The sequence below is a fragment of the Cnephaeus nilssonii genome (genome assembly GCF_951640355.1).
Source record: "Cnephaeus nilssonii genome assembly, chromosome: 9".
NCBI lineage: Eukaryota > Metazoa > Chordata > Mammalia > Chiroptera > Vespertilionidae > Cnephaeus > Cnephaeus nilssonii.
The window spans coordinates 52,275,437-52,303,340 of NC_137080.1; the positions used below are offsets into that span (position 1 = coordinate 52,275,437).

At 39.1% G+C, this 27,904-nt stretch overlaps 1 protein-coding gene across 1 annotated transcript; it reads left to right on the top strand.

Moving 5' to 3' along the window:
* UBE2J1 (ubiquitin conjugating enzyme E2 J1) lies at positions 1-27,904 on the top strand. The gene is made up of 8 exons (XM_079780425.1): positions 1-574; positions 8,267-8,340; positions 9,561-9,692; positions 12,322-12,406; positions 12,685-12,790; positions 16,122-16,251; positions 17,481-17,600; positions 24,594-27,904. Exons 1-8 carry the CDS (start codon positions 544-546, stop codon positions 24,870-24,872), a joined length of 957 nt encoding a protein of 318 aa, XP_079636551.1. The 5' UTR covers positions 1-543; the 3' UTR covers positions 24,873-27,904.

A 27,904-nucleotide genomic window follows, 5' to 3' on the forward strand; every position in this document is an offset into this window, starting at 1 on the left:
CGCGGCTCCTCGCCGAGCCCGCGAGCGCCTGGGGTCCCCGGATGGGCCCGGCGGAAGGTCGGCTTCCGGGGAGCAGCGGCGACAGGAAGACGAGGACGTCGCCCGCTCTCGCAGACCCCGGAGCGGCCTTCGCGGGGCCGGCGGCGGCGACAGAGTGACCGACGGCCGCCACGAAGCCACTGCCACGTCAGGGCAACTTCACAAACCCGGCGGGGCGGTGACGCAGGGGCGGCGCGGCGGGTTGGGCCCGCGGCCAATCCCGGACGCTAACCTCCAGCCCGGCCCCCGCTTCTGGGACGCCCGGCCGGCGCCGGCGCCTGCCCGGCCCACAGGGAGGCGGGGACAGCGGGGAAGGCGGCGCCGTCGCGGAGCCCGCGCTCGCCGCGCCCTCACCGCCCCGCCCGCACCTCGGCACCCGGTCCGCAGGCTGGTGGCGCTGGGCGGTGTCTGCGGAATCCCTGGGCCTGGCCCCGGTGGCCGTGCCGCGCCGAGGCCGAGTAGCCGCGCCGCAGAGAGGAGGCCGGAGCCGGGCAGCGACTAGTCATGGAGACCCGCTACAACCTCAAGAGTCCGGGTGAGCAGGGCGGGGACCCGGGGCGGCGCCGGCGGGCTGGGCCGGAGTGACCGTGGACTCCGGGGTCGGGCCCTGCGGTCCCCTCGCGTCCGCCGCCACTCGCGGCTCCACTCGCGGTGTCGCGCTCTACGCGAGCCCGCGGGCTGGTGCAGGCCGCGGGGCCGGGAGGCCGGCGGGCACCGGCTGCCAAACCTTGGGGACGGGCCCGCGCCCCCCCCAGCACCCCGACTCTCCCTGCCCTCAGCTGCGTCGCGGGGAGCTGGGTTATAAACTCACCCCTAAGAACAGGTGTAAGGACGATGTCCATGGGGGATAGCAGCCCCCTGTCCGACTGCTTCCTGGACACTGTCGTCTCTTCTCTGTCGCTGCCGCCGGACTTGCGTTAGCTGCCTGACTCTCGCATCGGAGGACTTAGTTTAAATCAGATGAAGGCAGGCTTGGAATGAGCCACAATAAATAGTATGTATTCTGTCTGTACCGTGATACATTTGTCAGGAGGGAGAAACTCCGCAGTCCAGCTCTCAATGATCATCTCAATATCAGTCATGGTTGGTTTGACCAACTCTTACTGCTTTCTGTTTTTTTTCTTCTTCCAGAAATCCTTGAGAATATGCAAAGACTCCAGAAAAGTGTGAGGATAGTGATTGAACAGAGCTTTGGTAACTTGAGTGCTGTCAAGCTAAGAAATGTTCTTAGGTGACCGAATGTGTAGAATGGGTAATAACATAGACTCCTTTAAAAATGTGGTGAAGGCCTTGGCTCTCCAGTTCAATTTCAGTGTGTTTACAGCTTCCCTCCTCCAACCCACCTCATAAGAATGTCAGGAGGCGGGGCGGGGGAAGGAAGGTCCAAGAGAAGGAGGGGAAGAAGGCTTAATTTTAAGGTTAGATGGTGAAGTTATTTCGATGGTGGCAGATTTATATAAAATGGGGGGAGGGGTAAAAATGCCTGGTGACTCCTTGGTCACATGGTACCAAGTTCCTTAGGGCACCTGAAGTCCTTAGGGAAATGTCCAGAGACAACAGTCCCGTTTGGAATGGAGATTGTTGTCAGAAGACATTGCTCAATTTTATAGGTCATCATACCTGAGATTATGGTAAGCATTTAATGCTCTCCAGAATTTTGGACATTTCCAGAGAATATGACCTATTGCCAGCAGGCTGAGTTTCGGCCCAGCATGCTTCTAGCTGTGTAATAAGTTTGCTTCCTCTTTTTTGTTTCATTTCCTCAAAGGTGATGTTACCGTTCTAGAGAGAATTTTTAAAAAACACACACATCTTTTTGTTGTTGTTATTGTGTGGATCATTTAGAGTTCGTGGAGAAGGGACTTATTGAAAATGCTAGGAGGCTTAATGAAATTACTTCCTTTGTTTTATTCTCAGTCCTGTGATAATTTTAGAGTAATGCATATGTGAAAGGGAGTTGTTAAAAACACTGTAAAAGATGTAATCCTTTTTCTCTCACGTGGATAGGAGTATGGATAGAAGTATGGATAGGACAATTGAGACAATAAAGATAACTGGTTAAGGGCCAGTGTGCTATCGTGTGGATAGTAAATTTGTTCATTTCTTTGTGAATGGACTTGTGTGGGGCCACCTCATAAGTCCTCTGACTAGCCTATCCGTAGTTGCCTCTGGATCAAGCTCCCTGATTGTGTTTTGGGTCTGCTCTGGCTAAGGTAGTAGGGTGTTAGAGTACAAAATAGGGAGACCTACATGTAAAGAACCTCCTGTGGCAGCTTTCTTCAGAAGGGGCTGACGGGCATGTTGAGCAGGTGACTGGTGTATGTATGAGAGACTGGTACAAAGGCACCCACTGCCTCTATCAGAAACCTAGGAGTTATCCTGTCCATGCCCTTGGCGTCAACTGCACCTCATGCTAATCATTCTCAAAGCTTTAATGTTCAGTTCAGATCCTTCTCCTAGGCTGCAGATAAATACAACTTAATGGTGATTTAATATCTTCATCCAAATTTCCCACAGACCAAAAAAATATCTAAAAGTATAAACACAAAACATACAGTTTTCTCACCTCCCCCAAACGTGCACCTCACCTTAATATTCCTTATCCCAGGGATTGATAGCACCCAAGTGTCCATTGGAGTGATCTTTGATCTCTTGGTCTACTTCTTTACCCACTATCCTAAAACTCTCTCACACACAGGCATGGGCGCCAATACATGCAAACACACATATATCTAACCAGTCACTATTGCCACCAGATCAATGAAAACAAAACAAAATAAAACCTGATTAGATCACTCCTCAAATTGAGAAGTTTTCAGTAGCTTACTGATAGCTGTGGATACAGTTCAAAGTAAATTGTTTTGCTTGGCCTGTAGGGCTGCTCATGATTTGATCGTTGCTTTTCTCACCAGCCTGAACTGCTACCACTACTATGCTCCTTTGCATTTTCACCATCTATCTACACTGAGTGGCCAGATTATTATGATCTCTGAACGCATAATAATCTGGCCACTCAGTGTATATCCTATATAATAAAAGGCTAATATGTAAATTGTCCCCTCGACCAGGAGTTCGACCAGCAGGCAGGCTGGCCAACTGCCCATGTCCCCTCCCCCTGGCCAGGCTGGCTGGACCCCACCCATGCACAAATTCATGCACCAGGCCTCTAATATATATATATACTGAGTGGACAGATTATTACGCGTTCAGAGATCATAATAATCTGGCTACTCAGTGTATTTGCCTGAGTGTCCCCAGATAGAACAGCTCTTCTCACCTCTATGCCTTGGTCCCTGTTGGAACCTCTGCTTGGAATATCCTCCCTTTAATCTATGTGAAAGTCCTATTAATTGTTTAGGCTTCTTCAAGGTTCAGTCTTGTCCAGCTCCTGTAGGCAGTCTAAGGTGGTCCCTATATTTGTATATACTTGGTCAGTGTTTGTAATTGTTTTCATGTCTTTCTCACTGTGAACTTTTTGAAGGCAAGAAGCAAGTCCTGGTCATTCTATTTCCATTGCTCAGATATTCTTTAAATGTTTATTGAATGGATACATTTACAGGGTCTTTCTGGGCAGGAATATTAGTCCTTAAGTATTTGCTTACGTGCCTTCATATGGGAACATGAAGAGGCGGTTGGGGAGCATGACATTGGGTTTACATCCTCAATACACCTGCCTCTTTTCCATTTTACCCATGCTTTGGAGATCGATGATATCAGGATATTTGCTTTCTAAAAGAAATAGATGCATGAGAGACAGTAACCTGTAAAAGATCCCCTTAGGTGGAGCTTTGTCTCCAAACCACAAAATAAACCCAGTGAGCTAGCATGGGCATGTGCAGAATGCAAATGCCTAGGCCTATGGAGCCTAGAGCTTGAATCCAGAGTGATCATGTGGCCTCCATGAAAAGAAAGAACAAGAGCAGCCAAGCCAGTGCTTCCCAACCCTCTTCCCTTTTCTGGAACATCTTATCTCACCGTGATAGGAGAATTGAATAATCTTGCAAAGAGATAAGAGAGGAGCTGATGGGGGAAAAGTTTTCCCTGTAGCCTAGAAGTAGCGAGAGATGGAGTATCAGGAGTGGCAGACTATGCTCTAGCCTTAGTTGCCAGTCAGTACTTTGAATCTCAACTATTCTATAGCAGTGATATTTTTCCTTGGGAGCCAGGTAGCCATGCCATGTGGCCAACTACATATGCTCAAGTCCTGATATTGAAACAGAATTGAGAGGGCCTTCTATTGCAATTTATTTCTGACCTTAATAACTTGTGATCTGGGGAAAAGGGATGGGTGAAAAGGAAAGCAGAAATATGTGAAGAAATTGTTGACTCCCATTTGACAGATGTAAACATTGAAGCAGAATAAGATTGACTTGTCCAATGATTTAGGCCTAAGGAATCAGAGCCAGTATTTTAATCCAGTTCTAATTCCAGAGTCGATGCTCTTTTTCATGAAAGCATTCAGAATATATGCTATTTCAGAAAAAATAGATTATGAAAACACTAGACTAACCTCACTTTCTATTTGACTGTGTGGCTTTAGCTCTCACATGGGATGTGCCTGTGTGGCCTATGAACTAATAAAAGCAACATGTTTAGTTATTAAGCAAATGATTGTTCCTTTAAATGCGTTGTTGTAGCATTTCTGATCCTTTCATATATCTCTCATAATATCCAGGTACTATTGGGTGTTTATTATCTTCTCTCCAACTGAAATGACATAAAATCTGACCTTGTCAACTTAACCATTATTCAGCTAGCTGATAAGGAATGAAGGAAAAACAATCTCCTTGGCATTTTGATTGTGTACAGCAGCCAAACTAATTAACTTGATAATAGCTTCCATGATTTTATTTATATATAATGATATTAATTTACAACAAGGATATTTTTATGTGCTCCAAACCAGGGATTCTCAATCCTCGATCCATGGTCCCCTTAGATAGAATAGTTGGCAATTCCTTCCATGTTGGCGGCTTCAGCCAAAACAGCTCAGTTACCTGTTTTGTTTTTTGTCAGTCCTCACCTGAACATATTTTTTCCATTGATTTTTAGAGAGAGTGGAAGGGAGAGTGGGGAGAGAGAGAGAAACATCAATGTGAGAGAGACACATTGACTGGTTGTCTTCTACCAGGGGCAGGGAGGAATCCTTGACTGAGATTTGAACCTAGGACCCTTCAATGCACAGGCTGACACTCTAACCCAGGGGTGGGGAATGTTTTTTCTGCCAAGGGCCATTTGGATATTTATAATATCACTCAAGGGCCATGCAAAATTATCCTAGTATATTTGGTCAAACATTTAATTAATTTAAAATTTAATCAGCTTATAAATTAGCCTGGTATATTTGGTCAAAATTTTAATTAATGCCTTGGCAGAGTCAGACCAAATGATTTCTTGGGCCTTATACAGCTCAAGGACTGGACATTCCCCACCCCTACTAACCACTGAACAACACTGGCCAGGGTATCTGTTTTATGTATTGAGATTCTCATTAAGCTTTTCTTTGGACAAAGGATTTTATCTTATTGTTAAACTAGTTGCCTGGTGCACAACATTCGTGCACCAGGGGAGGGGGTTTCCTCAGCCTGGCCTGCACCCTCTCCCAGTCCGGGACCCCTTGGCAGATGTCTGCCGAGGGGTGCTTACCTCTGCTGCAGAGGCGTGAAAGGCTCCCTCCCGCTACCGCCGCTGTGCTTGCCAGCGTGAGCCTGGCTTCTGGCTGAGCGGAGTTCCCCCTGTGGGAGCACACTGACCTCCAGGGGGCAGCTCCTGCGTTGAGCGCCTGCCCCCTGGTGGTCAGTGCACGTCATAGTGACCTGTCGTTCTGCCATTCGGTTGTTTTGCATATTAGCCTTTTATTATATAGAATAAGTTTGAAAACCATTGCCTTTAATCAGATCCTTTTAGGGGAAGATAGTAAAAGTTAATTCAACTAATATTTGAGTGCTTACTATGTACTAACTCCTGAGGAGACTGCAGTAGATTGTTTAGCAGGAAAGACAGGTGTTATGTAATTACAAGTGAGATGAACTTTATAAAAGATAAGAAACAGAGTGTTATGGAGGCTTATAGTAAGGGCACTCAACCTAGCTTCTAGGGCAGTGGCTTCCAAACCTGACTGAGCATTAGAATAACTTGGAGAGCATTCCTGGTCTCCAGTCCCTTCCCAGAACTCCTCAGGGATTTTTATCTGGCCATATGGGTGGACAAGGGAGTGTGTCATGGACACCTTCCTGAGGAAGCTACTTAAAGGTTTGGTGGGAACCAGTCTAGATGATGAGGTGGAGGATAGGGGTGGGAGCAGCATTGCAAGTTGAGGAACCAGTGTGTAGGAAGGTCTGGAGTAGAGAGAAATGGAGTGTCTAGAACTTTCTGGAAGAGTGTTTTAATATGTACATGTTTCTAATATATCATGCTGTTTTGCATTTTATCATGCTGTTTTGTATTTTACTCCCCCTCCCCCCCAGACTATAAGCTCCTTGATAACAGAAATTATTTTATTTTGGTTGTAGATATAGCATCTAATATGAGCTTAGTAATTTGATGATCAAGTGAACAAAGTCTCTTCCCACAGGGGCCTAGTTCAGAGTAGGGGATGGAAAAGAATGTTAATAATTATAGGCCTTAGCCAGTTGCTCAGTGGTTAGTTAGAGCATCAGCCTTTGGACAGAAGGATCTCAGGTTCATTTCCTTGTCAAGGGCACGTCCCTTGGTTGCACGATCTCCAGGCCCATCTGGGCATGTGAATGTCTCTTCCCCTCCCTTCCACGCTCTCTAAAAAATATCAATGGAAAAATATCCCTGAGTGAGGATTAACAAACAAAAAACAAAAATAAATACAAAAAATAAGTAATTATTATTATGGAATAAGATAGTGACTTAAGAACTTTGGTGTGTTTTTAAAAATATATATATTTTATTGTTCTTTTTACAGAGAGGAAGGGAGAGGGATAGAGAGTTAGAAATATCGATAAGAGAGAAACACCAATCAGCTGCCTCCTGCACACCCCATAATAGGGATGTGCCCGCAACCAAGGTACATGCCCTTGACCGAAATCGAACCTGGGACCCTTCAGTCCACAGGCCAACGCTCTATCCACTGAGCCAAACAGGTGAGGGCATACTTTGGTGTTGTTTTTTTTAATCTTCACCCAAGGATATGTTTTTATTGTTTTCAGAGGGAGAAGAAAGATGAGGGAGGGAGGGAGAGAGGGGGGGGGGGAGAGACAGAGAGACAGAGAGACAGAGAGAGAGACAGAGACATTGATGTGGGAAACATCAATCAGTTGCCTCCCACATATACCCTGATCAAGGATCGAACCCACAACCTGGGTATCTGCCCTGACTGGGAATCAAACCCACAACCCTTTGGTGCACAGGATGATGCTCCAACCAAATGAGCCACAAAGGCCAGGGCTAAAATGAAATTTTATGCAAGAGACATGATACATACTGCATTATAATATTGTGTGGGAGTTGATTCTTAATCTCTCCTGATAACTTTCCATCCAGTGCCTCCACACATTTCACTTCTATTGTTTCTCTGTCTATTCATACCCACCTGCCTAATTCCTATTGTCTTTCTTTCAGATGTTAGTTATAGGTTTTAATTGAAGTTAAGAATCATTTCAAAAAGGAAATTAATTAGGGCTATGGAATAAAGTGACCTCTGGAGATAGTCCCATTAAGTTAATACAAGATATTGAGTAAAAAGTCCCAAGAGGTTGAAAAAAACAGGGGGGAGGAGGTTACTGTTCATGAGAATGAGTTCCAGAGGGCACGTTTTTTGTTAATATAGACATTTTAACATGGTGGAGTTGTATTGTCTGTGTTGGAATTCCAGCTCTGTCACTGACTAGTTGTGTGACCTTGGACAAGTTTCTTTGTCTAGAAAATAGGGATTTTCTATCTCATAGCAATGTTTTGAGGATTGTTTAGAGTGCTACCACATAGGACATATATATAAGTACTTACTAATAAAAAGTGTCTTTATCAGACTTACCTATATATTTAATATATAACTCTCCTAATGCCTATCTACCATTTCCTCTCCTCCTCCAATGATTACTATTATCCCATAATTAAAACTTTATCATACACTCAGTTGAGCCAACCCTCTCTATACATGTTTTGTTAAAGTAGAAACTTTTTCATTAGGTTGTAAATCTGATTTAATCACTTGGTAAAATATATTTTAAATGTCTCTATCTTATGAATTTTATTTTAGCTGTTAAACGTTTAATGAAAGAAGCGGCAGAATTGAAAGATCCAACAGATCATTATCATGCACAACCTTTGGAGGTTAGTTTCTGTCTCCATCTTCTACATATGGATTTTAATATTTTAAACAAATTCCTTAAAATTGTTTTTTCATTGCTTTGAGTCATTACAGATGTGTTTGATGTGGTTTATTAGTATATTTTATTCCGAGTATTTCCTGAATGGCTAATTTCCTATTAGCCAATCAGAATCAGACATTTTACAAGAAGCAGATTTCTGGCCTCTATAAAATGGGTCTCAGATGCTAAATTGGTTTTAGGTCTTGAATATGAGGGAGGGAAAGTGGAAAGAAACCAATACATTTTACAGTTTGGAAGACATGGACCCTTGAGGGATCTCTGCAGCTAGTGTGGGCTTTTTGTATAAACATCTCTAACTCCCTTGGTCTTCGTATCTGTACAAGGAGGGTTTTTAAATATGCTTAGTCTGGCTTCCATGGTAATAGTGAGAATAAAATGTAATAATGTATGCACAAATAGTTTGCAAACTCTAAAGTACATGGTAACTCTAAGATATTGATAGCATATGTATTAATATTATTAACCTTTTAAGTAAGTGCTTAGGTATCTTTAAGGGTTAATGTAAAAGATTGTTAAAATAATCCAAATTTTTATTAATTATTTGATTATACAGTTGACCCTTGAACAATGCAAGGGTTGGAGCCCCAAATCAGTATACAACTTAACTCCCCAAAAACTTAACTACTAATATAATTGACCAGCAGCATTACTGATAACATTAATAGTCAGTTAACACATATTTTGTATCTTATATATATTATAGACTGTATTCTTACAATAAAATAAGCTAGAGAAAAGAAAATGGTATTAAGAAAGTCATAATGAAGAGAAGATACATTTATGTATTTATTGAAAAAAATCGAGTATAAGTGTACCCATGCAATTCAAACCCATGTTATTCAAGGATTGATTATATAATAATTATCACTAATTAGTATTCAAGAACTAATTTGTAGCTTAATAAAATCTGTGGCCTTATTTATGAATACATAACAATGCTCAAATATTTTAAAATGCATTTGTTTAAAAAGATTTAGCTCTATGGCACATGAAAACTATTTATAACTTTCATAACTTGAGATATTTTGTGCATTAGAAACTGTTCTAGCAATAATATAAAGTACTACTTTTTCTCACCCAGTAATCTTTCTAATAGTCATTTAATTAAAATGGTCAAACTTTAATATTACTGATGTCTTCTTGGTTATTGTTTTTGTTCAGGATAATCTTTTTGAATGGCACTTCACAGTTAGAGGGCCCCCAGATTCTGATTTTGATGGAGGAGTTTATCATGGACGAATAGTACTACCACCAGAGTATCCCATGAAACCACCAAGCATTATTCTTCTAACGGTAAGAATTCTTGGCTTTTTGAAATGCTTGTAGTTTTTACTCTTCATGGTGGCTGCAAAATATGGTCAACATACTCATTTACATTAAGAAATAAAGTAGACTCTGGCCGGTGTGGCTCAGTTGGTTGGTGGTTGTCCTGTATCCTGAAAGCTTATCAGTTCGATTCCCAGTCAGGGCACATGCCCGGGTTGTGGGCTCTGTCCCTGGTAGGGGGCATGCAGGAGGCAGCTGATAGATGTTTTGCTCTCACATCAATGATTCTCTTTCTCCCTCTCTCCAAAAAAATTATTTAAAAAAATTTTTTAAAAAAGAAAGTGGCCGCTTTTGGGAACCAGGCCTTGATACTATAATTTCCCCCCAAAAAATTAATTTATAGAATTATTTATTTTTATTTATTGTTGAGAGAGAGAAGGGGAGAGAGAGATATTGTTCCACTTATTTATACATTCATTGGTTTATTCTTATATGTGCCCTGACGGGGAATTGAACACTAACCTTAGCATATTGGGATGATGCTATAACCAACTGAGCTACCGGGCCAGGGTTATAGGAATTATTAATGCTAATGAATGTAGAATTACCATAGTATGGTTGTTAGAATTCAGTGAATTAATGTATGCAAAGTGTTAGGCAGAGTGTCTGGCACATGGTAAGTACTCAGTAAAGGATTGTTAATGTTATTGTACCTCTTAATCACATCATCTCCATTTAACCTCTCACTTTTCATGTGTAGCTCTTAAAATAGAAGTGACAGAGTCCTCAATAAATGATTGTTATATTATTACTTATATCTTAGAATTTCTTTCTACATCCACATATTTTATCTCCATGTGAAGGAAAATGACTAATTTTTTCTTCTTTTTCCTGAGACACGTTTCATCAGTCAATTCCTCTCTTAATTGTTAAGCTTTTCTTTCCTCATTTCCTTTTCTTTACAAGTGTGTTTGATTACCCCCAACCTTGAAAAAAAGCAAAAACAAAACATAAACACCTTTCTTTATCTCTGCTCACCACTCTATGTTGTTCTGGTTTTTTTTCTTTGATAGCCTTCAAGGCATCTTTACTCTAGTTTGGCTTGCTGCAGTCTGGTTTCCACACACGCTCACAGCACTAATCTCAAAGACCAGTTTGAGAAATCCCACTGTCTCTTCTCAGTCTTTATCCTATTCCATCTAAGTTAAACCTGACACTCACGGTGTAGCAAATAGTGAAAGAAAAGGTACTAATTAATAAATACCAAATTAATGCTGCTTTTTACCTATATTTGGTGAAGTGAAAAGAGCATTAGTTTAGAGCCAGTAGACCTGGATTCTGACCAGTGCTATTTCTGTTACACCACTGGCAGGTTATATAATCTCTTTGAAATTTAGTTTTCTCATCTGTCAAAAGGGTTGTGTATGGTAAATATAATCACACTTTATAAAGTTCCTCATATATAGAAGTTGCTTAACAAATATTAGTGATATTTAGAATAAGTAATGCTGGCAGTAGGGCTGGAGCAGGGTCTTGGAGGGGCCCAATGTGTTAGGAGTCACTTTTATTTGCTAGATCATGGCGAGAGCCAATTGGTCTGTGGCTGGTACATGAGGAAACTGGTGGGGGTGGGTAGTTGGAGAAGCAGCTTTTCACCAATAGGTATAGAAATATTGAAAATTTTCAAGAGTTAACCAACGTTATGGTTCATATTTAGCACAATGGCTGAGAATCAGTCCTGCCCTCCTGGTTTTCAATATTGCTTTTTCTGGTTCACTTCTTCTCTTTTGAAAATGTTCCTCTCTTTTCCAACCTTCATTCAACAAATAATCATTAAACACATGTCATTCACTATGTGGGTGCAACAGAGAATAAGTCAAATTCTCTGACCATATGAAACATATATTCTAATTCATGCCTCTTCTCCCTTCCCCTTTCCCTAAGTATTGATATTCTACAAGTTCAGACTTCAACTGTTTTGTTTTGTTTTGTCTTCCTATGAAATGGCTTTAATAATCACCTCTCTAAAGTCAGGTACCAAAGATGTATATCCTCTTCTGATATCACCATGCCTATAATTCTACCTGCCTGCTGGACATCAATAGCTCTTCTACCAAAAAATTAGATTCATGTCCAAAGCTGAAATCATTATCTCTGATCTTCCTCCTTTGTGTTCCTATTTTATGAATCATCATTCTGAAAATCACTCCCACCTCAGAGCCTTCCTCACCAATATCTAGTTAGATGATATCAAATCCTTAGGTTTTATCCTAGTCTCTGTACATCTTCTATTTTAGATTCTTCACAGAGCCTAGAATACTAGGCATATAGGATGATATCAGGACATCTTTATCACTTATTTAGATTTAAGTTGTATAATTCAATTTCAAAAAAGTGTTACAACTTCTAAAAACAGTTTGTATTATTCACTTAGAATCCAACAAATATTTGTGGAGTGTCAATCAGAGGACAAAAATCTGTATCCCCTTAGAGATTACATTATTTTATTTTATTTTTTATTTATTTATTTTTTTAATGAGATTACATTATTTTAAAATTATCTTAAAAATTTATTTATATGTAAAAATATTTATACTGATAAAGTCTAAAACATTAAACACATCTACAATTTTTAAATGCTTTATTTATTCCTAAGGCTAATGGACGATTTGAAGTAGGCAAGAAAATCTGTTTGAGCATCTCAGGACATCATCCTGAAACTTGGCAGCCTTCATGGAGTAGTGAGTACTAATTTAAAGTGAATATATCTTATATAACTTTAATCAATTCATAATTATAAAGTATAATACCTTCTTGAGATTGAAGCTGTTTTTGATAAATAATTTTATTATTGAATAAATAATAAAAATGCTTTTCCTTGTCTAGATTTTGGTCATCATTTTACTACAACCCTCCTACCTGTACCTCTTCAGTGGAAGACTGTCTTTTTTTCTCTTTTCAGAGTAAATCTGGTTCCTTTTACAAAGTAATTTAGATTGATGTTTACTTTTTATTTCAGTAAGAACAGCATTGTTAGCCATCATTGGGTTTATGCCAACAAAAGGAGAAGGAGCCATAGGTTCTCTAGATTACACACCTGAGGAAAGAAGAGCACTTGCCAAAAAGTAAGTTTTGCATTTCATTCTTTGTTAAAACCCAAATATTTTTCTGGAAATGGCTATTAGGAAACAGGCTCTGCCTCTTACTTTGTGAGTTACCTTTGCTACAGATTCTAGCCTTAGTTTTCCTATTTTAGAAATTCAGTTTTACTAGTTTACTCACTGTTGACCTGAGTCTAAAGAATTGATTATAGAAAGTAGTTCATCTACAGTGGGAGATATCTTCTCCTATAAAATAGGACAGGTCATTCATCTTCACTTAGACAGTAATAAAGATGGAAAAGAACTAGAGCCATTATTTTTATGGAGCTTTTCACAAGATTAAAAACTTCTTGAGAGCTGAAGGAAATCCACTTATCCATGCTTGTATCTATAGTATCTGGCTCATAGCAAATGGCTCAGTAAAGAAAATGAGATTTTATTAAGTTGTCGTTTCCCATTGGTATTGTTTTCTGTTTTTCCTGGGTACATTCTATCTATATAACCCAGATTAGTTATTAGATTTAGAGTATTTTCTTCTTTGAGTAGTGCTAAGCCTAATTCTAGATTTTGATCATTTTCTTTTTTAAAATATATTATTTATTTCAGAGAGGAAGGAAGAGGGAGAGATAGAAACATCAATGTTGAGAGAGAATCATTGATCGCTGCCTCCTGCATGCCCACTACTGGGGATCATTACCCCAACTCAGGCATGTGCCTTGACTGGGAATTGAACTGTAACCCCTGGTTAAACCACTGAGCCATGCTGACCAGTCTTGATCATTTTCTTGTTCTGGACTTGGCTGCCTGTCACTCTTCAAATGTATTTTATGAATTAAATTATACAGGGGGTGGCAAAAGTAGGTTTACAGTTGTAAGGATGTGGAAGTTTTTGTATTATTATGTATTAATTATTGTATTATTTTTCATACGAACAACTATAAACCTACTTTTGCCTACCCCTATAGTATATCTTACCTGGTACAGCCCGGAATAGGCCCTCTATACATGTTTGTTAAATCAAAGAGATTTTAGTGTTTGGAAGATTTGGTAGACTCCTTGGTTTCTTTTTAAATCTTATTCTCAAGTTCTGGGCATATACCTTACTTGCAGCTACTATTCACAAATTATAGTATGTACTTTGATACATGACATTTGTTTTATTTGATTTTTTATATTGGCTTTCTGTCTTGATACTTTTATCTAGTGCATTTCATGTACAGATAAAAAAAGAATTAGTTTTTTTGCTCTAGATTTGTCAATGTATATATTCTAGGTTCTTAGTCTGTAGTAGAGGCTTTTTAAAAACCAGATTTTGCATTTAACTATGGTAAATTACTATTTTTGTAGATAGACTAATATATTTAAAGTATTCTCCTTTAATTTTCATCTGACTTCTCAGTTAAAAGTAGACAGTTTTTGTCCAGCTGAGGTGGCTCAGTGGTTGACCATCGACCTTATGAACCCGGACGTCATGGTTTGATTCCCGGTCAGGGCACATGCCCGGGTTGTGGACTCGATTCCCAGTGTGGGGTGTGCAGGAGGCAGCCGGTCAATGATTCTCTCTCATCGTTGATGTCTCTCTCTCTCTCCCCCTCTTCCTTTCTCTCTGAAATCAATTAAAAAATATATATATTTTAAGAAGTGGACACATTTTGCCTGGCTGATGTGGCTCAGTGGTTGAGCATCAACCTGTAAACCAGGTGGTCATGGTTCCATTCCCAGTCAGGGCACATGCCTGGGTTTCAGGTTCGATCTCTAGGAGAAGGCATGCACGAGGCAGCTGATGAGTGAGTGATTCTCATCATTGGTGTTTCTTTCTCCTTGTACTTTCCCATCTGAAATAAATTAAAAAATATAAATAAAAAAAGTAGACACATTTTAAGGCAGATATTTGGATATAGCTGATTCTCTAAAGCAGGGGTCGCAACTGGTGGTCTGTGAGGTCTGAAAGGTTGGCGACCGCTTCTCTAAAGGATATGGATAGCAATGCTGCTTCTGGTGAAACAAACAAAAATTCATCAATAAATATATTAATAGTACTTCGACATATATTTTATTTACATGAAGCTGTTTAATAAGTTTAAGTACCATATTCTTAAAGACCTAAGGATTTTATTACATTGACCTAGATGTACAGTAAAACAGTTTTTTTAAAATATGTTCTTACTGATTTTTAGAGAGAGGAAGGGAGAGAAATAGAGAGATAGAAACATCGATGAGAGACAAATATCATCAATTGGCTGCCTCCTGCATGCCCCCTATTGGGGATCTAGTTCGCATCCCTGGCATGTGCCCTGAGCTGGAATCCAACTGGTGACCTCTTGGTTCCTGGATCAACACTCAACCAGAGCCACACCAGCCGGGCTATAGTAAAATAGTTTTTAAAAGGAAGTTCAGCAATGTAATAATACATATTTTTATATAATATACATAACATACTTATTTCTGGTCATATAAATCCTCAGCACTCTTGTGAGTTTTAGGCACTTTTTGACTATATCTGGAATACAGAGGAGGAAATGAAAACATAGAAAAACAAAGAAATCTTAGCAAAGTCTAGTTAACAGATTGAGTATCTACCTAATATAATCAATGATAAATTTCAGTCTGGATTTCCACCAGTTTTTTGCTTTTCAAGTTGTACTGCTATTAAGATTAATAGGATTTGTGAGGTTTTATTTCCCTGGAAATACCTGTAAATTCTATTTTTAAAAAAATATGTATTTTTATTGATTTCAGAGAGGAAGGGAGAAAGAGATATAAACATCCATGATGAGAGAGAATCATTGATCGGCTGCCTCTTGCACGCCCCCTACTGGGGATTGAGCCCCAGCTGGGAATCGAACAATGAACTCACAGTTCATAGGTCAATGCTCAACTACCGAGCTACACTGGCTGGGCTGTAAATTCTATTTTTAATTGGCTTCTTTATATATGTTTCTGCTAAAAATAATTTGAGCTTTATATAGTGAGTGGGCTTTTTCACAGGCTTAACATAGGCTTAGTATATATGATTTTGAAGACAGGTAGTTAAACAGTTTATATCTTTTGTTATAAAAATCTATAGCTAAATTTTCTTTAGAAAGTATATTAGGAAAATAATGAAATCTAAACCGGAGTTTAATGTTAGACTTTTAAAATATTTAGATATAATTGACATGAAATTTTTATACCAACCTAACTTGCGTGTATGTTTCATAACAATTATTGCTATCATTGTCTATTTTGCAGGTAGATAAATGTGATATGGAATTGTACAGTGTTCTTTTCTTTTAAATTTCATCACTCATTGTTTTAATGTCTTGAATTAATATTCACTATTTGATTTGTACTCATTAAAATTATTTCCTACTAGATCACAAGATTTCTGTTGTGAGGCATGTGGCTACACCATGAAGGATGTCCTGCTGCCTTTAAAATCTGGAAGTGATTCAAGCATGGCTGACCAAGAAGCCAAAGAACTGGCTAGACAAATCAGTTTTAAGGTACTCTAAATTGATAAATAAATTTAAACTTTGTAGCCCTTTTATTTACTTTCAGAAATAAAGTAATATAGTTCTATTGCTATAATGTTTTTACAAATAATTTTATCACAAAACTAATACATTCACAAAGGCATTATATAGCATAGTGTAAAAGTTTGAACTCTAGTATACAATGCCAGGGTTCAAATCCCAGCTTTGCTGCTTATTAGTAGTAGGACATGAGACACATTACTTAGCCACTTCATGCCTTTTACTCACCTGTAAATATTAACAGTATGGTAATTAACCTGTAGGATTCTTATGAGGATTAAGTGAGTTAATATTTACTTTAATGTATTATATTTAGAACTGTCCCTGGTGCTTAATAAGTGTTAGCTATTATTATAGAAAATATAGATAAGCAGTTATAAAATAACAATCATATAATCCCAGCCCCAAGAAATAAGTGCTGCTAATTATTTTGGCATATCTCTCTTATAACCTTTTTTTTCACATATATTTTACCCAAACATATAAATACATCTATAGCTCCATAAAATAATGTCAGCCTGCATTAAGCAACATGTTACCTTGTCCCTCTTCTCTACCTCTCTACATCCTGTCTATCCTTCCAAGGTCCAGTTCTTGGGAGAAATTTTTCTTACTATTTTATTGTGCCTGAAAGAGGAGGTGCTTAATAAATGTTGGTTATATTCTTCCTTCTGAAGATTGCTATTGTATGTAAAATTGCTTCTCTGAAAATCTTAGGGCCAGATGTATTTTCTACTTCAGAATTTCAGATTTTAGAAAATATCAAACATATACCATATATTAACCCTCATCGAGACCTGGGGCAGTACCCCATAATCAGATTCATTATTTCATCAGCAAACCTGGGAATATCTACACCAGCGTAGAATAAAGACTGTTAATAGCCTCACATGTCAGGCTTTGCATAAAAATTACAAAAAAACTTCAGTTTTTAGAGATTTTTGAAATTGTGGATTGTGAACCGTGGGTGTTAGTTTTGTCCCTCACCAAGTAACATCTCCTTGAACAGGGAATGTCTGTGGGTCTTTCTGTAATATCTAGCATGGTGTTGGACACATGAGTGCTCAACACTTAACTGATTGATATTGATATTAAAGTACCAATTAAAGTAAATCTAAGAAAGGGAATTTAGGTAGGTTGTGGGTTAGTTTGTATATTCCCTTTTATAATACCGCTCTTGGGTGTTACCTTTTTTATAGGCAGAAGTCAATTCATCTGGAAAGACTATTGCTGAGTCGGACTTAAACCACCCTTTTTCACTAAATGATTTAGAGGACAATATACCTACCACATTCCAGGGAGCTACGGCCAGTACATCGGTATGGTTCTTCTCTTTTGTATATGTATATATATCTATACCATTATCTTTATTTGCAATAGGAAGAGGATATCCCTAGAGGAAATATCTGATTATTTGGGTTTTCCTAACAGTTGGATACTAGCCCAGCTCTCTCTCGAATGAATTTTGTTTTCTTGAGCAAGTTATTCATACTTTCTGGGCCTTCGTTTTTTGTTAAATTATTTTGTTAAGTAATTTTAAGTTCTTGTCCATCTAGAATTCTATAATTTCTCTGAAAAGTTAGTTTTAATATAGTGCTACAGTAAAAATAAAGCAATATACATAACATTAACCACTTTCTAAATAGGCTGTCTGTCTTTGGAGCAAAACATTTGCCTTAGCCCTACTCTGTCCAGTGTAGTTGCTACTAGCCAATGTAGCTATCTAAATTTATGTTTGAACTAGAGGCCCAGTGCACGAAATTTGTGCATGGGTAGGGTCCCTAGGCCTGGCCAGCGATTAGGGCCGATTGGGGCCTTCCATATTGGCTGCTGACTAGGGCCTTCCTTCCTAATGGCTACCATATTGGACAGCACAGATATCGAATATTATCATCATTGCACAAAGTTCTACTGGACAATGCTGCCTTGTGCATAGTTAGTGTCCAATAAATAATTATTGAACAAAATATTGAATGCTATGGCTGTTGTTAGTTGTGCCCTGATCTATTTTTAAATTTGGGGGGGGACGTTTAAATCATTAGAGAGACTGATTAAGAAAATATGTGATTGAATTGTTGCTAAATAATTAGGATTATGGGGCCTTTCTATATATAACAGATGAACCATCTTTGGGTTTTTTGTTTTGTTTTGTTTTGTTTTTGGTAACAGGTTGTTTGATGGAGTAGCCAGATCTCTATTACCTCTCCAGTTTGCAGAGGTTTTAAAGGGTCAGGAAAATTAGCTAGAAACTGGGCAAATCAGATTTGCTCTTTATCCAGGAATAACTTACTGTGACGTGTGACTAAATAGTGTTGAGTGGCTCTCTCCTATTGAAAGAGTAAGATGGCAGAGAAGTAGATTGGAGAAAGCAGGGGAGAGGCTGCTTGGAAGAAAGTACTACTTAGAGGACTGGAGAAGGAGCTACTACAAGAAAAAAATGTATGTTGAGAGTTAAGTTGTTTTTACATGATCTCCATGTGATTTTATGAATTATAGAGGAACATAATAATTTATTTAGTCAGTGTATGTTTTTTCGTCTTCAAAATTGAAATTGTTTTCTTAATTTCATAAATAGATTTTTAGTAAAAAAAAAACCAAAAACAAAGCCCTGGCCAGTGTTCTCAGTGGTTAGATGGTTAGAGCATTGGCTCAAGCACCCAAGGGTCAGTGGGTTCCACTCCTGGTCAAGGGCATGTACCTGGGTTGTAAATTCAATCCCCACCCCATGTCAGGGCAAGTGTGGAGGCAATCAATGTATCTCTCTCACGTCAGTGTTTTTTCCTCTTTCCCTCCCTCCCTCCTTTTCTCCCTTCAACTCTCTAAAAATCAATGGAAAAAATATCCTCTGATGAGGATTAACAACAAAAAAAAGAAAAAAACAATCCACATCCTATTATACAGAGAGGAAGGTGGTAATCTTTGTTTCACTTGTAAGGACAATCTCCTAATATTTATGATATGTTTACATTTATCTTTAGTTTGTTTTAAATCTGTGTCAAGTTTCCCTGTTGCATATTCCAGTTATACTTATTCCAATTGTAATTTATTTTAAAATTAATTATAGACAATAATTAATTATAAAATAAATTACAATTGGAATAAGTTCCTTGAGGATTAGGATTGTGTCCACAGTGCCTGGCATAGTGCCTTGTATATAGTAGGGGGTAAATATATAGTTGTTGATTAAGTAAACAAATTTTAGTATTAGCACTTTTGGAAATCTAGGAGTACAGGTAAAGAAATCAAGAAGTTTTAAGTAAATTAGCATAAACAATGTTATAATTATAATTGTATTTTTCATTTTTATTTTAAAGTACATAAAACTTAGAATTATTTCATAGATACCAGTTCTGGTTAAAATACTGACAAGCAATAAATTGTCTACAATTTGTGAGTTAAGCTTTTAATTACATTTACATACAAATCTCAGTGTGATTATATGATCTGATTACTATGGAGGTAACTGAAACCTGGTTTTGGCTAAGGTGGCTGCTTTACATGCAAGTGTAATATAATTCACTGAGATGTTACACATCAAATTCCAGATAAGCTGTTTTTTAGCCTTGAGGGGGCGAGAGATTGCCAAAAGTCTAAATACAGCAGAAAGCATTAGACCATCTGTTGCTTGTTCATGCAGATTTTTTAGCCACGTAGAAATAGGAAAAATACTGATGGTAGTTTTAATGTTCTTCCAGTCTGTCAAATTTTTCCCTTTTCCAAAAGATTGAGTTTCTGAATAAGCCATTTCATTTTGTATTAATAAGCAAACACAAAACTCTTCATATGATGATTATTCCAGGTTATTATAGAAAAATTTATGTGAATTATCTCTGACTGTGCTTTTAAAAAAAAATACTTAGATTAAATTAAATTAAATAAAACATCACATTTGTCCACCTTTCCAGAAATGGTTGCTTCAGAAAATGGAAACTACTATGACTTGTCTTTATTCTGTGATATACGTTTGAACAAGTTTAGGCAAACAGCAAGGATTTAGAAGTCCTACCACCAATCTTAAAGCATTTTGAAAATGCTAAAGCCCACTTGATTCTCCATCTGGCAGTTCAATATGAACTTCAAAAATTTAGTCCAGCCCTAGCCGGCTTGGCTCAGTGGATAGAGCATCATCAACCTGTGGACTGAAGGGTCCCAGGTTTATTCCAGCCAAGGGCACATGCGTGGGTTGCGGGCTCCATCCCCAGTAGGGGGTGTGCAGGAGGCAGCCAATCAATGATTCTCATCATTGGTGTTTCTATCTCTCTCTCCTTCTCCCTTCCTCTCTGAAATCAATAAAGAAATACATTTTAAAAAAATTTAGTCCAATTAGTTCTTCAACTCTAAATAAACTAGGTTCTCAGCATCAGGTTGCAATTTTTCCTTGATGTGATTATTTTAAATAGAAGTTTTAGAATTTTATAATACTGCAGCACTAGCTTTTAGTCATTTATTATCTAAAATGTAACAAAAATATAGAACCTAATTAAAATAGTATATCTATATAAATATTTCCATTAAGTACATGCACTAAATATCACCTAAAGTTAATGTTTTAAGGAATTTTTCTAACTATATTAATCATACTTATAAAGGTCCAATCAGCTATTCTAAGTAATGACTTTTTTAAAGCCTAAATCTGATATCTCCAAAGGAATATATTAATAGTAATGATGTTAATAATAACTAGCATTTACTAAGCAATTGTTTTTCCTAAGCACTTTATATCATTATCCTGTTTAATCCTCACAGCTACTGAATTGGATATTAGCCTCATTGCACAGATGTGGGAGCTGAGATTAAATGACTTGTTTAGGGTCACATGTTTACAAAGTGGTAGAGCTATCCTAATAATGATAAGGCTTTCTATTTTAGTCAGGTATATGTGCATGTACAATACCCATGTCTATGTTAGTCAGGTACAATGTTTTCCCCTCAAACTAATGGAAAATAATAACATATATATAAAATATATAGAGGAATATGCAAATTAGCCAAGACACCATAATGTCACGACCGAACAGCAGGGACTTGAGGCTGCATGGCACCTGGCTGGGGCGAGGGACCTCAGGCTGCGCCCCCCACCCCATGGGGCTTGACGGGACCTCAGGCCGTGCCCCTTGCCCGGCGGGGCTTGATGGGGGACCTCAGGCTGTACCCCTTCCCCACCGGGGCTTGATGGGGGCCCTCAGGCCGTGCCCCCTGCCCAGCGGGGCTTGACAGGGTACTTGAGGCTGTGTCCCCCCTCCCCAGTGCCAGCTGGGGAACCTCAGGCTGCGCTCCCTGCCCAGCAGGTTTTGACAGGGGACCTAAGATTGTGCCCCCCACCTGGCGCTGGGCCGGGGGACCTGAGGCTGGGCCCCCCCGCCCGGTGGGGCTTGACGGGGGACCTGAGGCTGTGCCCCCCGCCTGGAGGGACTTGACAGGGGTAGGGCCACCCGGGTCTGGGTCTCTTGCGTTTTCTAAGCGCGTGCGGGTGGTGGGCGGGGACTTTACTCTAGGTCCCATTGCGTGCCCCAGACTCTGATAGGAGGGAGATTTTCATATACATTTTACTAATTTTCTTTCATCTCTGACACTTCTATTATAGAGAAAGGGCAAATAGCAATATTAAAATATTTTCTCTAATTCCCCTTTAATGTGCACGAATTTCATGCACTGGGCCACTAGTACATAAAATAAAAGCTTTAAGCTGAGTCAATCTCTTGTGCTACTTTCTGGATTGATAGGACCTCATGTTTTTTATTTTCCTTAACAACCCATCTTCCTTTATAAGCCTTTAGTACTTTTGCTCTATCAGATGCTTTTATCTTGGCTGAGCAATTGAAAGAATGGCAGATTTTAGATAGAATGTTTGATTGGCTGCTGTAATTCAGTTTAACTCAATGAGTATTATTAACTCACTACATGACACCTAGGACAATGTAAGACCTCATAAAATGCTGCAGCTTTGTGTATCTGTTCTCTTCAGTGAGCAGATTATGCCTGTGAGTCCTGGAGTCCAAGTTCATGCAGTTTAATTTACTATTAGCACTAACATATTTTTAACTCACACTCAGTAGCTCTTTTCGACTGCTGTGTTATGGGTCACTACATTTGAGTGCTTCCAAAGGATAGTTTCAAGAAATACAGATTATATAAGCCTTTTAATGCTGAGATGAATGTCAGATTTAAAATGTAATTTCTTCTGCAGGTAACTGAGATGAGCAGTTTTTTCCCCTAATGTTTACAGTTGTTGCCAGCACAAAGCCCATCCTTGTACCTTTCTAGAAAGTATTTGAATTACATTACTCAATTCTTTTTTTTTCTAAATATTAAGTTTTTCTCTGATGGAAAGTAGCCTATCTAATAAAAGAGTCATATGCAAATTGACCGTCACTCCAACACACAATGGCTGCCCCCATGTGGACACAAGATGGCCGCCACAAGATGGCCTGTAGGGGAGGGCAGTTGTGGGCGATCAGGCCAGCAGGGGAGGGCAGTTGGGGATGACCAGGCCGGCAGAGGAAGGCAGTTGGGGGAAACCAGGCCAGCAGGGGAGGGAAGTTGTAGGCGATCAGGCCAGCAGGGGAGGACATTTAGGGGTGACCAAGCCTACAGGGGAGGGCAGTTGGGGGAGACCAGGCCAGCAGGGGAGGACATTTAGGGGTGACCAAGCCTGTAGGGGACGTTAGTTGGGGGGGCGGGGACCAGGCCTGCAGGGGAGGGCAGTTGGGGGGAACCAGGCCAGCAGGGGAGGCAGTTAGGGGTGACCACGCCTGCAGGGGAGGGCAGTTGGGGGCGACCAGGCCGGCAGGGGAGGGTAGTTAGGGGCAACCAGGCTGGGCAAGAGAGGGCAGTTAGGGGTTACCGGGCCAGCAGGGGAGGGCAGTTGGGGGCAACCAGGCCTGCAGGGGAGACAGTTAGGGGTGACCAAGCCTGCAGGGGAGGGAAGTTGGGGGAGACTAGGCCAGCAGGGGAAGGCAGTTAGGGGCAATCGGGCTGGCAGGGGAGCAGTTAGGTGTCGATCAGGCTGGCAGGGGAGTGGTTAGGCGGTGATCAGGTTGGCAGGCAGAAATGGTTAGGGGCAATCAGGCAGGCAGGCAGGCAGGCGAGTGGTTGGGAGCCAGCAGTCCTGGATTGTGAGAGGGATGTCCGACTGCTTGTTTAGGCCAGTGGGATCAGGCCTAAATGGGCAGTTGGACATCCCTCAAGGGGTCCCAGATTGGAGAGAGTGCAGGCTGGGCTGAGGGACACCCCCTCCCTCCCTGCTCCATGCACAAATTTTATGCACTGGGCCTCTAGTATTTTATATTTGCTCAGTTTTTAAAGTTATTCTGAATAAAACATGCATTCTTTTTTATTTGAAAGAATGTGTATTGACACTAATATAATCAGTATATACTTGTTTTCAGTAAGAGAATTAAAGGCCACTTTAATTGTTGTTACAGGTAGAGTTATACAAATAAAATGGAATTCATATTAAAGAGCTTTCTTGTCTATAAGCTATAATTAAGGTTTTTGACTCAGTTGGTACCACATTGTGGTTATGCTTTGATGGAGCAGTCAGTAAAGGATGGAAAGCATTTGACATCCAGTACTTTATGGGGAGCAATTAGTGTGCCAAAGTAGAGGGTACATCGAATCTCCCACAACTACCTCCAAATTTTTCTCAGCACATACCTAAAGAACTCTTGATATCACATGAAGTAACACAATTCAAACATGCAGTAAAGGGTTCTTCTAGACGTGTGTTCAATTCATTTAACAAGAATTGTGAGAAAGGATAAGTCCGGTTGGAAAACCACACCTAATTTTTATAACAATATTGCTGTGAAGAACATATGTTTTGAAATTATTTTCCATGTTCAGTGATTGTTGATGGAAGCATGTTGACATAGTCAGGTAATATTTAAAGAGGCACACTGTTGAGAGTTGTCTTTTTTGCCATTTAGAATGGCAAATTTTCAGGCAGAAAGTGGAAATCAAATTGCTTCTCTCCTTGACTCCCCTGAAGAAGGGAGGTGCCCAGGTGCCTAGCAAATTCTGTTGGAGTTACAGCTGAGGGAGTATAGAAAGCTGTCTATGGAGAATATGGGTAAACTCTGTCCTTGTCTTATTTTTTCTAGTAAATTCTTCTTCCATTTGTTGAGTACTTGGAATATGTAATGTTGCTGGCTTACTCAGAAGGGTAATAGTCTCAACAATTAGATAATTCATGGTAGTTTTGCCCTCAATCGTGTTTAGTGCTCTATGATTCTTTGTACTCTTGAATAGATAATAGGTAATGTATAAATTTTCTTTGCCAATTTCAAATAAAATTTCTTAAAACTTTCTAGTATGCAGTCCAGAACTCCTCGGGAGCATCCCTTCAACAACCTGTCCAACCTGTGGCTAAGAATACCTCCATGAGTCCTCGACAGCGCAGGGCCCAGCAGCAGAGTCAAAGAAGGTCGTCCAGTTCACCAGATGTCATCCAGGGCCAGCAGCCCAGAGACAACCACACTGATCATGGCGGATCTGCTGTACTGATTGTCATCTTGACTTTGGCACTGGCAGCGCTTATATTCCGACGAATATATCTAGCCAATGAGTACATATTTGACTTTGAGTTATAATACTGTTTTGTGTTTTAAAAGCTGTGACTCAACTGCTTCATTAAACATTCTTCATTGGGTATAGTCTAAGAATTGTTTACAAAAAAATTATTTTGTATTTACCCTGCATTCCTTTTTTTATCCTTATAAATTCAGTATAACTATAGCTAGACATTCAGACTATGTCCTGCTTAGTTTAAGGGACTGGAAGTGAAGTCCCTTGTCTCATTATATAAACTGCTTTGCAGGGAAATAATTTGTTATTTCTCATGTTTCAGCTTCTTTTTATGTAAAGTTGTGATAGTTTCTGTATAGCCCTTTTAAATTTTTGGGTAAAAGATGGTGTTTTAAGTTCCAATGAGTATTAGTAGTTACTCAGTATCATTTATTCAGTACTCTGTTTCTACTTATGTAGATTGATAGAGGGATAAGCGTTAAAAAGGCAAAGTAAAACCCCCTCCAGTAGCTTACTTCATGGGAAACATTGGGGTTACCCATTCTGTGATATACTTTATGTCCTAAACATTGTCAGTGAAAGTTACTATATCAGTCAAACATTTATGAGTAAATGAGGTTACATCTTGGTTACTGGATTTTACTTGAAGAGGGAATAATGCTTTGTAACCACTTTGATATGTTATTATCCCATTCTCTCCAAAGAGCACATAGGATTTAAAAGAAAGAAAGAAAACAATCCTCCATAGATCTTGGAAGGAAGAAAGGATAGAAAGGATGGAAAGGAAGGAAGGAAGGAAGGGTTCAAGTCAGGAAATCACTTAGTTTTATTCTAGAAGTTAAGTGGGAGTATCTTAAGATTTGAATGTTTAATCTGCTTTGAATTGTATATCTTTTGAGATGTATATATGCCTAGCTTTGTAATCACTATAAATTTAATTATTCTGGAATATGCATAATGTTGTACTATTTCTTGTACCATATTAATGGAAAAGCTCAGGGCCCAAGCAATAGTGATAGAAATTAGAAAAACCTTTACTTGGAATTGTACACCTACACAAAGCCCAAGAAGTAATTTTCAGCGCAAAATCAATATATAACATAGTGCTAATTAGCTCCACAGACTCTAGTAGACACTTTCAACATCATAGTGCCTGGCAAAAACATAATTACAGAGAAACATTGCCTTCAGCATGTTCAGTAGCAGCATTGAAGGCACTCTTGAGAGCATTATTAGTGAAGATTTAACTTTTAAATACAGGCAGTCCCCAGCTTTCAAACAGGTTATGCTCTAAAGGTGCATTTATAAGTTAATTTTTTTTTTACAACTCAATGTTGTAAATGTGTTTAGGTTCTAGACCAGTCCACAAAAAAAGTCCATAATGTATCTTGAATAATTTGGGGGATGGTATCCATAAAGTCCTTATGTGGTTTTAACTAACTGAAATTATGGGCATGATAGAAACAATTTGTAAAATGATTTTAAAGGCAAATTTAATTTTTACTTCTGCTATGGGACTTTGGTTCTATAACTGTCACACAATATCTGTGTCTCATAGCCACTTTTCCTTTAGGTCTGCATTTAAAATAAGAGTATATTGTATACTATGATATAACACATAATTGTATTAAACTTTAATAAATGAGCATTTTAAAAGTGTTTACAGATTGTTTCTGTTATATCTACAACTGAAGGTGGTAAAGTCTAAAAAGCCCAAGGACTTTATGAAGACCTCATATGTTAGGAAAATTACAGGTTACCATTTTAGAACTTTATTGCCATTCTGAAGTCTTAGTTTAGAACATAAGGTATTAGAAATATTGGTTCAGTCATCAGTGGTCTCCTAACATGAGGTCACTGACCCTGGAAGGCCAGGTAATGTTATCACCAGAGAAGGAATCCCTGCACTAACTGAAATTATGTGGAGATGAATCTTATGCTAGAAACAGTCTTCCCTGCATTTCCTCTCAGTCATTCTGAGCCAGCCTCTGGAGCTATGTGATCTTATTGCATGTTTCCATGGGATATAGGATGTACCTATACTTTCAAATTGACTAAGCCAAGAAATTTTACATTGTGCAGATCCTTTTCTGTCCAATTAGCTTCTCTTCCCGCGTGTCAAATGGCAGACCACCTTCTTTGTGTTAGGATTTATTTTTAACAGCTGATACACATATCTAAAAGTGGCATCTTTTATGCTCCTTCCTTTCAGCTTAACTATGTTACTTAAAAATCCTTACGTTGTCAGTCTGACCTCCATTGTGGAGTTCATGAGCAAAATTGATCTTTGGGGCCATTTTTACTCACACTCCACCTGATAGGCCTCTTCAGCAAACTATTATTTTTAAAGCCCCACTTTAACCCTTTATTTACAGCATAAAGACAAAATCAAACATATGATCTGGCAGGTAAAGGCTTAGGACTCATTCTTTCCCCAGTCTTCAGATTTATGTAACTCAGTGACGTTTTCTTTGGCCAACATAGCACATGGCTGCATACTAAGGTAGTTCAAATTAGCATGCTTGAAGAGATATATAATGTCTGTCTCATCTGTAACTGTTTAAGCAAATGAAACCTTTCAGATTTTATGTATTGTGGGGCTTTTATGTAGCACTTTATATTTTCATGCTGCTGATTGTTTTCTGAAATAAATGAATTTCATCAAAATTCTCAATTTTTTTTAATCCTTTAAAATATGTTCATTATTTTGACTATGGAAATATAAAATTTCTATTTCAGGAGGATAAGACATTTTTTTTCTTATTTTAAGCTATGAATAAACTTTCTGGCATTTTGAGACCTCCCATTTTTATAGACCAGAATCAGTAAATAAGCCAACTTCACACATTTAGACTTACTTGAGCAGAAACCTGGGCTGAAGTACTGAAAAGCCTATATTGTTTTATTACTTGCAAATAAGTATATGAAAGGCAAATGCATTTAGTGAACCTGACTTTTAGCAATAATGTGTACGTTAACTTGTACTATGAAAGCCTATGGGTGGCTGTACATTGCTCAAAAACTGTTTGGAACTCTTTAACAGTTAACCTTCAAAACTAGTTTGAGCTGCTCAATAAAACCAGTGACTTTATTCATA